The sequence below is a fragment of the Lampetra fluviatilis genome, chromosome 4, assembly GCF_964198595.1.
Source record: "Lampetra fluviatilis chromosome 4, kcLamFluv1.1, whole genome shotgun sequence".
Classification (NCBI taxonomy): domain Eukaryota; kingdom Metazoa; phylum Chordata; class Hyperoartia; order Petromyzontiformes; family Petromyzontidae; genus Lampetra; species Lampetra fluviatilis.
In genome coordinates, this window is record NC_136278.1 from 3,581,871 (window position 1) to 3,600,101 (window position 18,231).

The window sequence follows — 18,231 nt, forward strand, 5'->3', positions numbered from 1 at the left end:
TACAACTGAGTAACGCACCACAGTTGGTCGATCGAGCGGTTGCGTGTGATGAGAGCCAAGTGTGGGTACGCCCACCTATTCCAAGACAATCTAGCCCGCGTGGAAGAGTAGGCCAAATACCTTCTGGAGGGATTATCTACAGCTCCCTCCAGTGGGATGCAACTGGGGTGGCTTGGGCAAGGGCTCAGCCTTTGTCCCTTTCACATACACTGGTGATATACGCCTGTGGGGTGACAGTACATCAAGTGGTCTGGGAGCCCTTACGTGTGGACGTTTGAGTGTTATCGCATCGCGTTTGTGGTGGGGGTCTCACCGGTGCGCGCTCCAGTGGAATCCCACACGAAGCCAAGACGCTTCGTCGAGGATTTGGTCAAACGTCCCCGATGCAGGACCCTCCTGAAATCGTATTCTCGAGAACTAGTGAGGTTATTTTGGGGGTAAAACACATTGCTGCGGAGGGAGCTGGTAGGAACGTTGGGTTGCTCGGTGAATGGCCAGGGTCAACGGCGGCGTGGTGTATTCCGAAAATATGCCCGACTGTGAGGGCGGGCACAAGCCGGCGTGAGAAGGTTAAACGTTGAATACCACTGATAAAGCACATGGCTGGGCTGGGGTTCCCAATGTCAGGATGGCCGAGCGGTCTAAGGCGCCAGACTCAAGGCGAGTGAAGCCTTCCGTGCTTGAACGCGGGCAATCTGGTCTCCGAATGGAGGCGTGGGTTCGAACCCCACTTCTGACAATACTTTTTTATTTTATAACATTTAGTCTTGCCAAGCCTTCGGCCTCCCTTCGAGCAACTGGACTCGTGTTGTGATTTCGTCGCTCCGTCTCCGTGGAGGTCATCCCCGGGGCTTGAGACTCAAGCGACGTGATGGCTGTTTGTGAATTCGCCGAGGTGTGCGTGGTCAGGATGTCCGAGCAGTCTCGGGAGCCAGATTCAAGGCGAGGAAGCCTTCCGTGCTCAACGCGGGGACTTCTGATCTCCGAATGGAGGCGTGGATTCAAACCCAGCTCCATGACATCAGTTTTTCTTTTTGTTTGCATTTTGACTGCTTGTGTTGTGGTTATTGCAAACATGATCCCTTGTATAAAGGTGTCCGTTTTTGTACCAGTTGAAAGGGTAAAAACTTACTACTATACCGCGTAATATAATTGTTATTTTTCCGAGCCTAGCATACACGATTCTTTTTTTTAATATAATAGACGACGTATGTGAATGCTAAATTAATTCAGGCATGAGTGATGATGTGACCTGTGGAATGCATAGGTTAATTGAGAATAATTAGAATCTTTACTGTCACTGAGAGGAAAGGAATATTTTATGTAAAATAAAAAAAAAGCAAAGGTTGCCTGCTCACGCCAGAGCTGATGGCAGGGACTTTTAAAAAGGGCATTTTTCGAGAGTATCTGGCCCGACTATTCCACGGTGGCAAGAAGTCTTGGAAGAGGTGACAACACCCACACTTTACCCCAGCACACATGTGAGCACATTGCTGGGTGGACAGAGGCAGGAGTTGTTTAATAGATATTCCCATTTGCTTGGTTCTTTCGGTAAAGTCACGTAGAAGGGAAGTAATAAAATAATAAATATAAAACATAATACAATAATATAATAATATAATAAAAACATTTTCAATTATTGTATTACTTCCCTTCTACGTGACTTTACCGAAAGAACCAAGAAGATGAATCCCTGCAGTCACGAAAGCTTAAAATCGAAAGATATTCCCATTGTTTCCAGTTCCAGGTCATTTTTTAGGATTTACCCTGTGAGCCATTCGGCACTTGGTTAGGGTTCAACCGCAAAAAAACAATACAATTACAAGATACACCTAAAATTAATTGTATACAAATATAAACATCACATACGTAAACAATAAAATCCTACAGAAAAAGCACAACCCGTCCATGCTGCGTTTCAGCTGATGTCGAAACATTGTACAGGCATTCTCTGGATTGCAAATCTGCTGTGCTGCTCGCCATTACAACAATGCATGTCTCTACTGTATTCTTGAAACGTTTTTTAAAAATTGCACAATGTGATTAGTCGTACTGCATAAGCTGGCTGAAGAAGCTACTCGATTTTTTTTGGGACTCGTTTTTACAATGTTGCCCGTTCCAACAGCCTCGCTTGTAACATTGGCATTTTCTGTGCATAAAATAAAATTGACCGCGTGATTCAATAAAAAAAACAGCGAATTATACCACGCTCGATTCAATGTTGGTTTCCAGGTGTCTTATCAATTAATCGACGCATCACTGCACCCCCTAACCTCCGAGCGCACGGGTCGGTAACCCGAGGCTCTGCTTCGTGACGTGTCTTTATTAAGGATCACCGCATCGTATGCACATGCATTGCGACTCTAGAAATATCGAGTTTTTAACCGAATAAAAAAAAAATGCCTCTTCTTGTTATTTTCGTTTGACGACCCATGACCATGGGAATCCAGTTTACCATGGGAGTCGAGTTTACCATAGAAGTCCAGTTCCATGGGAGCCCAGTTTACCATGGCAGTCCAGTTTACCATGGGAGTCCAGTTTACCATGGGAGTCCAGTTTACCGTGGCAGTCCAGTTTACCATGGGAGTCCAGTTTACCGTGGCAGTCCAGTTTACCATGGGAGCCCAGTTTACCATGGGAGTCCAGTTTACCGTGGCAGTCCAGTTTACCGTGGCAGTCCAGTTTACCATGGGAGTCCAGTTTACCGTGGCAGTCCAGTTTACCTTGGCAGTCCAGTTTACCATGGGAGTCCAGTTGACCATGGGAGTCCAGTTTACCATGGGAGTGGAGTTTACCATGGCCCGAACGTCTCTTGATTGGCTCCAGTTGTCGCAACCACTAGGGGGGGCTTTAAGCACAGACATTGCTGGCAGGAGACGCTCAGAGGTTGACGTCATGGGACTGTGTTGCTTTTTGTGGGCACCTGCCGGTTAGGTCCGAGGCTCCTGATTAAATTCCGGGCGATGTTTTTTTTTCGTGCGGTACAGCGTGCCGAGTGGCAGGAAGACGCAAGGCAAATGAATTCGCCACACAAGCGAATTGATCTGTCAATGCTGCATGTATACATGCACACGTATGACGTAGATGATCACTCACATATGCGGGGATATCGGAAAGATTGCAATTATTGTAATTGATCACGTTAAAAAGCATGTTTTAAGGCCCTGATTTTTTTTTGCGCTGAAGCAGAAATAAAAGATGTTCAATAATGCATAGGCTGCGATCAGCGAGTCCTTTATTCATTCCGCGTTCTAATTCTCTAGCAACATCCAGCCCGCTACCTTGTAGCCTCCATCACACCCCCTCCCCTCACCCCCCCCCCACCCACCCACCCCTCTCTCTCCCTCCCGTCCAATCTCTCTCCACCAGCTGATCGCCCAAAACGAACGATCCGGCTGGGTGGAGAACAGCTCTGGCAGTGCGGCCAGCCAGCTGCTCTGCTGCTGCACTTGCAGCAGTCTACGCGCTAGTGCTGCCGCCGCTCTAGCTCACCCACCCCTGGTGGTGGCTGCCTTGCCCGCCTGCTTAGCCGAACGAAGCCAGCTTCCCTCTTGCGCAGCGCTCTGTGACGAAGCGACAGACTCGGCACAGGGCAGAGAGGAAAACGGGACCCCCCCCCGCAATCATCCATCGCCGGACATCATGAGCTCGAGAAGTTCCAGTAAGTTGATGTCGTTTCGGCGTCCTTCGCATGCATAGCGCGCGTAGTGTCTGCGTTTATGCTAATACGTTTATGTCCGTTGGTCATGCGGTGAGAGTGGAGCTGGTGAATTGACCATACTTCACCACGCTGGTAAGTGCTGTTTGGGCGAAAGGAATGCGTTTTTTTTTCTCGCCTCTCGCCGAGTGGCTGACTGCTTTGGGGTGGTGCCCCCTTACCCCATCGAGTCACCCAGGTCGACTGAAGCAGTCACGCCGCTGCGCCACGGGAAGGCTGTCGGTGCTTCGTTGCAGAGGTGGCGGCTGCGGCGGCGGCTCAAGGAAGCATTCATCTAACAGTGGATTGATCACGGCTTGTGATGATATATACACGTGTGTGTGTGTGTGTGATTGCGTTAGACGGAGCTGTGGTTGTCGATACGAGGTGTTCATTTGGGTTTGTTGTTTAAGCGAAATCATTCTGAATCGTCAGGTCTCGGAAGCTAAGCAGGTGGGGAGCCTGGTTAGTCGGCTACTTTGATGGGATACTGTCTGGGAAAACCAGGTGTCATATGCGTGGGCTGCGAGGTGGCCAGGATGTGGCAGTACTGCCGGTACAGCAATTGCTTCAATCCACAGATGGATTAATTGTTGATTTGTGGATGGATTTTGGATTTACCTGTGCGGAGCGTCCGAGTAGCCACCCTCGTAGGAGGGTGGCTTGCTTCTTCCGACGCGGTGTTGGCCAAATGTCCCATTGCAGGAGAGCCCTTCTTGACAAACGGGGGTTTGAGACTCATTGTATGTGTGTATGTTGCACTTCTTTTGCACCGTACGTAGACAGCCGCTCTAATCGTTTCGCTTTCCTGCGTAAACAAAGAATATAATAGATCATTGTGATTGCTAGCAACCTCGACGTACACACAGCCAGTAGCGGTCGCGTCTAATTGTTTGTGCGTCGGAATGTCTGGATTGCAAATGCAGTACAGTCTATTGTTTTCCCCGCTGCATTATTGCGTTGGTTACTGGGTGGAGTGGTGGCGCAATGATTAGCGCGATGCTCTGTGAACTAGAACTTACCTCAGTTCAATTCCAGGAGAGGGCTGACATCAGTGCCGAGGCCAGGTGTGCTTTATACGATAGTTATATCTGAACCCACACTGACCAGCCCGGTGAGGTGTGGTTAAACGACCGTACCTGATTTAACGACCCTACTTGGTTCAACAACCATACCTCATGGTTCAACAACCATACCTCCTGGTTCAACAACCATACCTCCTGGTTTAACAACCACACCTGCTTGAACCGGGCTGGGGAGGCCTTCATCCAGCAGTGGACTGGCAAAGGGCCGTGAATGATTATATGGTATTATTTGCTGTTTGTGCTGTAATAAATGTTCCGTCATTCAACATTACGGACAATTTGACGGGATACACACACGCACATTATAACATTGAATTCAGTTCGTGGGCTATACTAAAGATGCAAAATTCTTCAAGCGATTTGGACAGAGACGAACAAAAAAAACCTTTTCGTTCACGAGCGGATTACATTTCGGAGAAAACGCCACTGCAGTGCTCATACGAGCGGGAGACGCTCACCACTGCCATCCCCTGGCCACAACGCCCACAACACCTGGCAAGCCCTGGCGACGTTCACCCATACCCAAGCAATTCGCCAGGCTCAAACCCCTGATTAGTTTTCGAAATCGGACGAAATCGGGCGCCGCATTCGGTGTGATTCGATGTTCAGGCCATCGCGTTATTCGCGAGAAAGCTTGTGGGCGCGTGGCAATTCCGAGAGAGGCTCACTCCCCCTTGCTGAAGTTCACGGGCGCGGCACGCGATTCTCACGCATGCCTCCGTCGCCAGTGGCTTCGCATCTGGAGTCGAGATGCGACAGTGGGCGTTGTGGACCGAGGTGCGATGACTTTGCAGCGCGGATGTAAGTATTGGGCATGCCCCGGTTCGTCGCAACTGTTTCCGCCACCGTCTCCTTCGCGTGGGCAGGATCCCATTATTCTCTGCTCGGCGGAAACAAATCGGGCACGATGAAATGACTGGCACAGAACAATGCGATGATTGCCTTTCGCCTATACTCGTTGCTCGGCGTTTAATTTTAGCTGGAATAGTCGCGATGGAATGCTGTGTTTGGATTTTTTTTTTTTAGCAAACCACAGTCCATCTCGCCTTATTTTGTCCGTGTGATCCTGTGGTGGTGTGCGGGAACATATGACACAATAACATAGGATTGTTATGAACGGGCGTACCTTGTATTCTATTGGTAGTGCCCTATGCCGATTATTATCAAGATTTTAAGCCAGCCTAGCAGCGTTCTGGAAAATATTGAGCTGGGAATTGAGTCCTATCACAGTGAGATTGCGACTCCAGTTACAGCAATGTGGTTGATACAGGACGGTGCTTGGTACGTGTAAAGGCGAGGGTTAGAATTCAGGGAGAAGGGTCTTGCTAAAAATACACCACGATTGTCTCCAGTGCATATCCAAAACCATATTCTGTACTGACCTAAAATCACACGATCTACACTGCGGTAAATGCAGTTCCTTATATATGTGCGTTAAACCGCTGGTAACACTGTAGATTCTAGATTTGAAGCGTTCGTGACTGCAATGATTCATATTCTTAGGTTTTTTCGGTAAAGTCACGTAGGTAAAATTAAAATTACTTTTATTAATTTTAATTTTTTACCTACGTGACTTTACCGAAAAAACCTAAGAATATGAACACTGTAGATGTTTCATACATTATATATATAGCACGCTATTAGGTACGTGGGACCTATGAATCCCCACCATAGTGACACGCGCACCAGACAATTTGATAAATTAATGCCCCTTTAGTCAATTAACGTGTCGACGATAGGGGCAGTTGACCATACTTCACCACATTTGTCAGTGTGGGTTGATGAAAAGGGCGGGGCCGGATTGGTTTACCCTTCTCTTAGAATCGAACTCGGGAGCTGATATATAACGCAGTGTGCCAACCCGTTGCGCCACCGCTCCTCGCACACAAAACAACGCAGTTATACCGGATTATTTGTGCCGCCTTGTTTTTTTTTTGTTATCATCAACGCGCAGGCAATTTAATTATCAGGATTATAAGCGGCGTTTTTTTTTCCTTCCGGATAACTGAGAAGTGTTGCCCACGTGTATTTGGCATGGGCCTTGGTCCCACGGAATTCGATGCCTGAAGAGACAAGGACAAAGATCCCCCGTGTAGCCTCAACATACTGTCGTGGCAAGTGCTGAGAGCGAGCACCTATGAAGGCCGGCACGGCACACGAGGGGGTGGGTGGCAATTAACCACGCCCGGCCACCTTTGTCTCCTTAGTGGTGATGTTTACACACCGCACCAGGTACTAATTTGAGGATGAGTCGACCTAGGGGAGGGGGCCCAGGACCGATAATTAATCGTCACTTTGTGTTGGCCGTGAGCGGGATTCAAACTCGGGTGGCCGTGTTCGCAGCGCAGCGCGCTCACCGCTACCCACGAAACGACGCCTTACCCAACCCTCCCACGGCCAATCCCGTCCCCACCCACCAACACCACCCACCAACACTACCCACCAACACCACCCACCCACCAACACCACCCACCCACCCACCCACCAACACCACCCACCCACCAACACCACCCACCCACCCACCAACACCACCCACCCACCCACCAACACCACCCACCCACCAACACCACCCAGCCACCAACACCACCCATCAACTGCACCCACCAACACCACCCACCCACCAACACCACCCACCCACCAACACCACCCACCCACCCACCAACACCACCCACCCACCAACACCACCCACCAACACCACCCACCCACCAACACCACCCACCCACCCACCCACCAACACCACCCATCAACAGCACCCACCCACCCACCCCACCCACCGACCCACCCACCCCACCGACCCACCCACCCACCAACACCACCTACCAACACCACGACCACCGACCCACCGACCAACATCATCATCACCCACCCACCAACACCACCACCCACATGCCCCTGATGTCCGGCGCAGTTGCACCGCCGGCGCTACGCGATAGCTGCGCTTGATTCCTTCGCTCGATGTGGAAATAAAACGAGAGCCGCGCTGCTTCGCCACGCTGGTGCGCTTACCGCGCACACAGAACCCGCGCCTCCTGCCTACACACAACCCGCTGACTCGGCTGACTTCACTGCCCAGCAGTCATTGTTCTTTGCGCGCACACACACAGAGGTGAACAAAAGATCCCCCGTAAAGCCACACAGATTGCCTGGGGCCAACCGCCGATAGGGAGGGTCATAGCGAGGCGGCTGCTGGTGGTCAGGATCACGCCCGGGCCGCCTTTGTCTCTTCAGTTGCGGGTGTTTTTACACGTCGCACGAGGTACTCGTGACAACGAAGGCTTGTCGACATCGTTGGGAAGCTTGGGGTACCCGTTGCAGATATGTCTTAGTCGTCGATGCTGGCCGTGAGCGGGAATCAAACTGGGGCAGCCGGCTTCATCGCGCGGTGGCGCGCTCACTACCCCCATTGGTTTGTCAAATCTTGCCACTGACACCACTTTTGGAACCGCGCATGGTTCGAACATCTCTCTGTCAATTCACTGCTGGATGAAGACCTGCCCATGCCGTGTAGGTCATGGCGGATATGCTGTCCATATTCTTGGTTCTTTCGGTAAAGTCACGTAGAATGGAGATAATAAAAATAAAACATATTATTTTATTATTTCCATTCTACGTGACTTTACCGAAAGAACCAAGAAGATGAATCCCTGCAGTCACGAAAGCTTTAAATCGAAATTTATGCTGTGAATACATCACCGCGCTGGGTTAGTTAGTGCGGCTTGGTGTGAAGTGTGGTGGGTGGTTGCTGGTGAAGGAGGGGATTGAATGATGGCAAGACCGGTTCAGGTAATGCTAGCCGGCGATGTGAGAGCCCTGTACCTGGAATCGAAGTGGGCTCGCCCAGGGTTCACAGTGCAGTGCGCTAAGCACCGCCATCAACCCGCACTGACCAGCGCTTGTGGTCAGTGTTTGAGAGATGGAGCCTTGTTTCATGAGTTAAAGGTCATTGCTTGTACACCACCGGCAGCGGAGCGGTGGTGCACTGATTAGCGCACCGCACTGTGAACTCGAACCGCGTGGCATGGACGAGCGAAGGGTAGGAGGCGCTCATCTAGCAGTGGATAAACGGAAAGGGGCCGTGCTGCACCGATACATACCGCAGTACAGCGGTCGCCGTGCTTTGCGCCCTTCTCCCCTGCATTTCAAAGTAAAAATTGGGGGTTTGCGGCTTATAATCCGGGAAGTGTGTGCGTGTGTGAGCAGATAATTTGTGGGGGGGGGTACAAATTGGGAAGTGCGTTTTTTTAACTTTGCGGATCATATTATAATTCCACACCTGTCAGCCCCTTATCAGTGCCCCCCTGCCTTTACTACAGACCAATTCAGACCTTATTGGTCACGCCCTGCCCTTTATACATCTCAGCGTTCATCCTGCAAGGTCCCATCACAAGGAAGAAACAAACAACTTAATAATAAAAGAACACATTTGTGCCCACATGGAAACGGCTGTACGCCGCATGGACCTGAAAACTCAATTTCCCCCTTTGAGTAGCACTCCAGAGAGTCGGTGGCGGTGACGGTGACTCAGCCACGCGTTCTTCCGAGCACAACTCCCACGCACGACCCAGCGACGCAGCCTTGAACGGCATGTGGAGTGTCTGTCGTGGTGTGCGTGCCTGTGGGGAGGAGCGGCGGTTAGCGCGCTACGCCACGAAACCCGGCGAACCCCAGTTCGATTCCGGCTCACGGTCCTGGGCATCCCCTAGGTCGACTCGGCCTCAAACGAGTGCCTGGTGCGGTGTGTAAACATCGCCACTGGGGGAGACAAAGGCGGCCGGATGTGGTGCTGGCCACCCACCCCCGCGTGTGCCACAGTGCCGGCCATCATAGGTGCTCGCTAACAGCACTTGCCCCAACAGTCTGCTAAGGCGATATTTGTTGTATTGCCTATTTCTTGTCGTATGGGCTGCGTACAAAGCCGATAGCACCCGTCATGCACGGCGATTGCCCACCCATTGCCACTGATCAGCCACATCGCATTGGACCGTAGCGGACACGTTCCCGGTGACTTGTCCATACGTGCTATAGACCACGACCTGCTCGTGTACACATTTACTTCGGCCGCAACCCTTGGCTGCTTGCGCGGCTGCACGATGAATATTTGTAAATGATAAATCACCGACGGTAAAGAGATGCGGGGTATGGGAGCGGTGGCGCAATGATGAGAGGCGATTCTTCGGCGATATGAAGGAACCCGAATTAGATTCTCGGTCACGGTTAACATCACAACTTACGAATGATATGTGAACCGGTCCTGTGTTCCTCCCCCCCCCTCCTCCTCCCCACCGTACCAACGAGCGCGGTGAAGTATAGTCAACGTATTCAATGACTGGCAACGTTACGGGTTGCAAATTTTACATCAGTATTAATATCTAAATATATTGATTTTTTAAAATATTCTGGACACGGTGCGTCGGATACGCCACAGAGATGAAACGTCGAGTTCCAGCGAGACCCTAGCGGGTAACCAACAGAGGTCGCAAACGGGTTTTTATTCCTTACCCGTACCCGTACCCGGCCGCACCAGGGTCGCAAATGGGTACCCGTTCCCGTACCCGTACCCGTTCCCTACCCGAAATGAGTGACAAACGGTTACTCACCAGTGACTCACGGCCTACCCGTACCCGTACCCGGCCTCACCAGGGTCGCAAACGGGTGTCCGTATCCGTACCTGGCCGGGTACAGGTAGCCGGGTATCTGGTAGGGTACGGGTATCGGGTACCCGGTTGCGACCTCTGGTAACCAACCCAGCCCGCAACGTGCCCCCCCCCCACCCCCCCCATCGAGGCGGTATGCAGCCAGCGTCGACATCAAACGCTCACGCGGTGTTATAACGCTGCCACTGGGCGCGTGTCGTGGTTCGCGCACGTGCACATCGCAAGGGCGCGTGACCAAGTCAGCCCGTGGCCGCTGCCGGGATTGTAACGGGGGGGGGGGGTAACTGCAGCTGGAGTCGCAATCCCCAGGGGGGGGGGGGGGGGCCTTCGTCGGTTCGATCTCCCTCTGCGGAGCAGTTGAGACGTCGCGGCTTTGGCTAGAGGAGCGTGCATCGGTAGGGATGGATGGATGGGTGGGCCAATGGATAAGACAATTGGTGATGGGCACGGCTGCCAAGGCTCAGGAAGGAACGCGCCCGAGAGGGCGAGCACTTTGCCAATGTAGCGACGATAGGATCACTTTCACGTGAAATGGAGAAGTGAGATCGATTGTGGAATTGCGAGAATAGGGGGGGTGCGGTGGGCGGTGAAGAAAGTGTGTGGAGAGTTTCATCCAACAGTGTACAGAGAATGGCAGCCGATATTCGAAAAAGACAAAGAACCCCCATTTAGGGTTGTAGACTAAGAAGCGAATGTTAGCGAACACCTATTAAGGCTGGCAAAAGAACACGATGGGAGGTCGTGTGGTGCCAGTGCCACATCATGTGCAATAGAGTACTTCTTTAAATCTGAGTTGGCCTAGGGCAGGGGTCGGCAACCTACGGCTCCGGAGCCGCATGCGGCTCTTTACGGGCTGCTTCTTGACGATATGTACGTATGTACATAGATGCATTGCGGCTCTTGAAATACTGAATTTTGTACCGAATTGGAAAGAAATGGCTCTTCTTGTTATTTTGGTTGCCGACCCCTGGCCTAGGGGATACCCAAACTAGAATTAGATTTCACAAACACCACTGATGTGCATGGCTAGGAATCAAACCCGGATAGCCGGGCTTGTAACACAATGCGCCATTACCACTCCACCACCGCTCCCCATTATACAGTATGCCTTTGCCATTACGTGCACTACGTTGGCCAAGAACGGACTTAGTCATGACAACGCCGTAGGAGGCACATTCACCTGTACAGTATTTACATTCAAATGAGCACTCCTGCTTCGGCAAACTGAAACGGACGCAACTTGAAAATGAACACGATGCGTATTTGGTGACGGGAAAGAAGAATCCTCCCAACTGCTCAGCATTCGTAGCCAATGAACGAATGCCAATCGTGACACGTAAGCAAATCTACGTTGCGCAGGTTATTTGGTATCCGGAGAGTGACGCTGACTCCTAGGGACTCTTTTTATCTGGAGGGTCTTGCATTTAGTTTTTTTTTATTTGATTATGTTTTTTTGGAGAATTAATGAATTTATTGCACAATTTGGAGGAAACCCACGCACACGAGGTGGCAGCACTCTATCCCCGTACAGATGGAACAGATGGCGATTAATCCACTTGCTCTGCCGCATAGTTTGTATGTTGAACTTCTTTTGCATCGTACGTAGCCAACGGCACTAATCGGAGGTGCGGGGGAAGGAAAACAAACCAAACACAAAAAGCAGTTCTAAAGAAATTCGTTTTCAATCTATATTTAAAAGTACATCGCTCCCAGTGGCTTCTTAATATCGGAAGGAAGAGCGTTCCAGACGGCCGCATAAGGGCATCTGAAAGCACGCGATGCGGTGACCGTCTTTGTTCGTTCGCCAGCCAAAAGCGGCTGCTGCGAGGAGGATGACCGGAGTTTACGTGATGATGCCCTTTATACTCATTGACGAGATCAGCAAGGTATTGTGGTTCCAATTGGCACCTCCACGCCCGTGGGAGAAGGGAGTTTCTCAACGTTTGTGCAATCCACGAAACCCCTCGCTGCCCCCCATAGTGCAGGATTATGGGTGTGCGCCACTGCTAAGAGAAGTTAAGAGGGCGCGGGGTAGAAGGGGACGATAGTTTGGTGGTTGAGAATAATGGCAGTGGCAGCCAAGGGAGAGAATGTGCCCAAGAGTTCATAGTCTGTTGTCCTTCCCACCCCCGCACCTCCGATTAGCACGGTTGGCTACGTACGGTGCGAAAGAAGTTCAACCTGCATGCCGACATATTACGCTGTGTAAATGCAGCTTTGAAATCGGCTCATGCGCAGGTGCTAGATGGATGGATCATTGCATGGTATGATCGCGAGAGATGTCAAAGGCTTGGTGGAGGACTTCACCCAGCAGTAGATTGACAATGTCTGACGATGACATGTTAATAGATAGTTGAATGATAAAGGTTTCAGTTGCTGATTTTAATGGCCAAAGACATCTGATAAATGATGTCTGGAATGTGAATAGGGGTGGGGGGTCAGGTAGTGGGGGGGCTTGTTTCAGGGTTAATGGATGAATCAGGGAAGATAATACTGTGCTGACATTTCTGGAAATTGTGGGAAGTGGCTTCTTTTTCCGATGAGATGGAAAAGCTGGGATCCTGCCTGTGAACATTAAACACCCCAATTCACTCTTCGACAGAGAAAAGATCGTGTCAACCTCGGCTGGCACCACGACGAAGGCTCATTTGAGCTAAATACGATTTTCAGCCAGACCAAATTTCACTCTTCTTGCTAATTCTCAAAAATCAAATCCTCCCGTGGGAGCGTCAAGACTTTGCGGTAAGATGAGATGCATTCTCAGCGTGCCTGTCCAATTTGAATGATGCCGCAGCTAGGCGAAACGTGCACGTATGCAGATCTCCGGTCGCAGCCTTCGTAGCCAAACGTGCTAATCGAAGGTGCGGGCGGGGGGGGGGAGACAACACGAAACACAGAGACAGTTTTTTACTTCGTCATCCAGTTGATGAAAAACTAAGATACAGTTCATATTCTTGGTTCTTTCGGTAAAGTCACGTAGAAGGGAAATAATAAAAATAAAACAATATATTTGTAAAAAAGATTTTATTATTATTGTATTATTTCCCTTCTACGTGACTTTACCGAAAGAACCAGACATATGAATCCCTGCAGTCACGAAAGCTTTAAATCGAAATTTAAGATACAGTTTTTTGGGGTCGTTCATCGTTGCCGTACATGTATTTTATAATAATAATAAAGACAGTTGAAATAGCGACATTAACACAACAGGCCCATTACAAGGGCGCTAAAAGTCACACGAATGCCGTGCGCGGTTTAAGCAACAGGAGACAGTCTCATTCGCATGTCCGGGAGGGGCAGGACAACGCTAAACAAAGAAACAGTCTTTGGATTTGTCATCTTATTGATGACAAGGATACCTTAAATTTCGATTTAAAGCTTTCGTGACTGCAGGGATTCATCTTCTTGGTTCTTTCGGTGAAGTCACGTAGAATGGAAATAATAAAATAATAAAAATAAAACATAATCTTCTCGACAGACCTGTTCTTCACCCGAGGACGGCTGATTGCGTTGTGGCCGAAATGTCGTGAGAATTATTTTATTATGTTTTATTTTTATTATTTTATTATTTCCATTCTACGTGACTTTACCGAAAGAACCAAGAAGACAAGGATACCGTTTTTTGGGGTTGTTCATCTCTGCCGTACATTTATTTTATAGTAATAATAATACACAAGAACATAGACGGTTGATATAGCGCGCCATAGCATAGCGGGCCCATCACAAGGGCGCTGAAAGACCGGTGATACCAGGAACGATTTAAACCACGGGAGACTGGTCACTGCTGCATTCGCATATCCGACCCGGCCAATGAACCGCCCACGCCCAGTGCAGCATTTGCGCGCAGTGCAACTGTCAATGTCTGTGGATGTTCACAAATTGTATTGTTAATCTCGCTGATTTTTATATTCGCTCGCTTCTGGAGCGCATTGACACACGTCCCTATGGTTAAAGAAACGTGTGCTTTGTTTAAGTCCACTAACCTATTTGTACACACATCGCTTTCACTGTCATTTGTCCACAGGTGTTCGCATATCTGACCTTTTCACATATCCGCCTGCAAGCTCAGTCCCCAGCGAGTCGGACACGTGACGTGGCACGACAATAATGAGCTGCTGTGCTATAGCAGCGTGCTTCTTCACATCTACTGCAGCCTTGCACCCCTTTGTTTCTAAATCGTTAACAATTAACCAAGTTAATAAATACATGGGGTCGACGAAACAAAGTAGTTGTACTTATGTGTCCGTGCTTAATTTGTGTTTCGATGATTTTACCTTCTAAAACCCTCTGGCCACGTCTCGCACCCCCCACGAAGGGCATCACGCACTCCCAGGGGGTATCGCGTCGGTGCCCAGATGAAGAAACGGCAACAGGCGTGTCTCTATGGAGACCTGGAATCACGTTGGAATGTTGTCCTGAGCCGGTTCCAACTCATTAATTGGCTTTTCAATTTCCCCCCGTCTTGATTGAAACAAAAGACCGGTTTGTAGAGCGGCGGAGGTGTTTGGAGAGGGGGTGGAGGGGCGGAGGGTCGTGCGTGTTACTTAAATAATGTGAACGAGTCTGTTTGATGTTCCTGCCTTTAAAGCTTTGCCCTTGCGCGAACCAACAACGCAAAGTGTGTTACCTGCAGATAGGACCTACACAGAGCGTGGAATCTGTCGCGTGCACAGGGGGTGCACCTGCACCGGTGCAATACGGCCCAGAGGGACCCCTGGCATTGTACTTGAAAGAGAGGGGAGGTATTTAACGGGAAGCCCCGTTTCAGTGCTTACAACGGGGGCCATCTCGGTAAACGAGGAATGTTGGACGAACGTTGAGTCAACGTTCGTCCAACGGTTCCAACTGCACGTTGACCCAACGTCGCAATGCATTCTGTGATGCCTACCGTGCACATGTGCATAGATGTACACAACTTCTGACGTAGCTCGGGCATCGTGTGTAATGAAACGAATACAAAATCAAAATTCAATTTATATATACAGTATGTGTCAGTCCATCTGACCACGAGCCTGCCAGGCTGATATTAACAGGCAGAAGTTGTTGAAGCATGAAAACTCCCACCTGGTTTTCGACCTTCTGGGGCTCACCAGCAGAGTCAGACACGAGCTGTCCGCGACAATTAAAGACGTGCGGATGTAAATTATACACACTGACGCCTACTCGTTTTGAGGGCGATATTGGTAGGTAAAATGAAGATTGATTTATTGTACGTGCTTTTCCTTCGCTTCTCATTGCCAATCTGTCTGCGGTCCATCGAATGATAAGGCACACCCCCCCCACCCCCCCCCTGTATTTTAAAGCAAAAGTTGGAGCTGCGTCTTATAATTGGGTAGACGTGTGTGTGTGTTTGTGACCAGATTTTGGATAACTTTGTCACTGGGCGTACGTTAAGAGCGCGTCTTACTTTCCCGAGCATCTGTTATCGTGCAGAGAATACGGTAATTTAATAAAAATAAAATGTCATGAACGGGGTAGGCATTATGCAGCCACTTACGCGCGTGCGTTTATGATCACGTGGGCCCTCCTCATCAATCAAGCGCTCTGCAACAAAAAGCTGATTAAAAATGCATATTGTTCCGCTTTCTCTCAGAGTGCTTTTATATATTATAAATATTCAATAAAGTGGTCTCGGCTATTGTAACCGTGCAGCGTTCGGTGGGGGGGGGGGGTTGAGAGGGCAACGTGACATTTCCAAGTGTGTCGAGCTTACTGTCTGTCGCATGAAGACATTGCCGCGTTTGTTTTCAACTATTCGCCCCTTAATTTGCATTAGGTAGCCCACTCAGTAGCGTTTAGTAGGGCATGTACTGCATTGTGTAGTTTGTGTTAGTGACGCGTCAGATGACACTAATATGGTAACATTCATTCATTTACCACCTCTCGTAAATCCACTGTTGGATGAAGGTCTTCCTGCACCGTGTCAGTCACGAGGATTGTTGTGACCATACTTCGCCAGGCTGGTTGGTGTGTGTTGGTGAAACAAGGGTGGGGACGGGGGACTGATATTAGTTCTAGATTTGAAGCTTTCGTGACTGCAAGGATTCATACTCTTAGTTCTTTCGGTAAAGTGACGTAGGTAAAAAAATGAAATTAAAATTAATAATTATTATTATTATTTTATTTTTTATTAATTTTAATTTCATTTTTTACCTACGTGACTTTACCGAAAGAACTAAGACTGATATTAGCTTTGGACAGGATTCGAACTCAGGACACCAGGTTCATAGGGCAGTGGACTAACCAACTGCACCATCATTTTCCGTTCGTAAAATCCACAATGTGCCTGCGTATTTAAATGCAAAAAAAGGAATGCGTGACAAAACGGCAGCTACAGTGTTGAATATAATCTGTATCGATCCGAATTTTCAAGAGGTGTATTGGTTTTGCAGTCAATTTGTACAGATGTCGGGTGCTGCCGTGTTACTTAATATCTCCCAGCAAGTCTAATTTGTATCAAATCTCACCGATCATACATTATATATGGGCACCGTGTAATACCCATTGACACTAATACGTATGAACCGCAATGCTTCTGGAAGGCAATTCATCATTTCATTTGGAAAATTATCCGAAACGACTTGTGTGATGCAAACGAGCAGAGAACAATTCCTCTTATCTGTGGCGTTCATACTATGTCGGATTATTCCAAAAAAATGGTTTCACTTATCCACGGGGAAAAATAAAATCCACTGAAAATAACATAATTGGAAGCATAGGGCCACGGATAACGGGCATCTTCATTGACGCTACAGCTTTCGCGGATGATACGAGTCGCGTGTGAAAAGGCCGCGGACGAGAGGCGTTCTGTACAAATGTAGTGCCATAGGTGGGCCACACTTACCTGCAGTGGTGGACAGGACCCATCTGCAGCTACCTCGGACCCCCAGGGGAGAGGCCACTGTGCCAGCCCAAGAGGGGAGGGGCTGCTGGGGGCTCTAGGATCCTGAGTCTAGACCCGCACCTTGGCTGGGTCGGGTCAGGTAGCCTCCCCTAGGATAATTGTAGCCAGAGGACCCCAGAGCGTAGCTAGAGTAGGCTGTGTTCCTGTGTTCCTAGGCTGTGTCCCTAGGCTGTGTCCCTAGGCTGTGTCCCTAGGCTGTGTCCCTAGGCTGTGTCCCTAGGCTGTGTCCCTAGGCTGTGTCCCTAGGCTGTGTCCCTAGGCTGTGTCCCTAGGCTGTGTCCCTAGGCTGTGTCCCTAGGCTGTGTCCCTAGGCTGTGTACCTAGGCTGTGTCCCTAGGCTGTGTCCCTAGGCTGTTTCCCTAGGCTGTGTCCCTAGGCTGTGTCCCTAGGCTGTGTCCCTAGGCTGTGTCCCTAGGCTGTGTCCCTAGGCTGTGTCCCTAGGCTGTGTCCCTAGGCTGTGTCCCTAGGCTGTGTCCCTAGGCTGTGTCCCTAGGCTGTGTCCCTAGGCTGTGTCCCTAGGCTGTGTCCCTAGGCTGTAATAGAGTATCAGGACTGTTGGAGTGTTATATTGTAAATACGAAGTTACCTCTACAAGTGTCTCCGGAACCCATTACACAAACATTGCAACATCAGGGCGAGAAGCACAAACTCATTTGGCACTGCAAGGGTTACTTACCGGTCCGTGCTGAATGATCTTTTCTCTCTCTCTCACATGGGAAGAGTCCAAATGGTCAGGTTCAGCACGGGGGGGGTGGGGGGGGCTTTTCTGTGCCTGGAGCCGCCTGGAGTAACGCCGGCCACGCAGGCGGCATGTCACGCATGCTGTCGGGATACCACGAGGCAATTGGTCACCGAAAAGGGCTGAACCACGTCCCCTTAAATCAGTCTCAC

General features: G+C 49.7%; 1 protein-coding gene and 1 non-coding gene across 11 annotated transcripts in view; both read left to right on the top strand.

Moving 5' to 3' along the window:
* The first annotated feature begins 622 nt into the window (after positions 1-622).
* Positions 623-739, top strand: TRNAL-CAA (transfer RNA leucine (anticodon CAA)). Its single transcript has 2 exons — positions 623-660; positions 694-739. It is a non-coding gene; the product is annotated as a tRNA-Leu (tRNA).
* Positions 740-3,376: 2,637 nt separating this feature from the next.
* Positions 3,377-18,231, top strand: part of LOC144931494 (actin-binding LIM protein 1-like) — a 121,313-nt gene continuing 106,458 nt past the window's right edge. For 6 of the 10 annotated variants that reach the window (XM_078855376.1, XM_078855380.1, XM_078855379.1 and 3 more), the window contains exon 1: positions 3,379-3,661. In XM_078855376.1, coding sequence (XP_078711502.1) covers positions 3,643-3,661 — 19 coding nt within the window. In that variant the 5' untranslated portion in view covers positions 3,379-3,642. Of the gene's footprint in view, positions 3,662-5,558; positions 5,584-18,231 lie in introns of those variants that run through there. The other 4 variants (XM_078855386.1, XM_078855378.1, XM_078855381.1 and 1 more) reach the window with 4 other exon arrangements.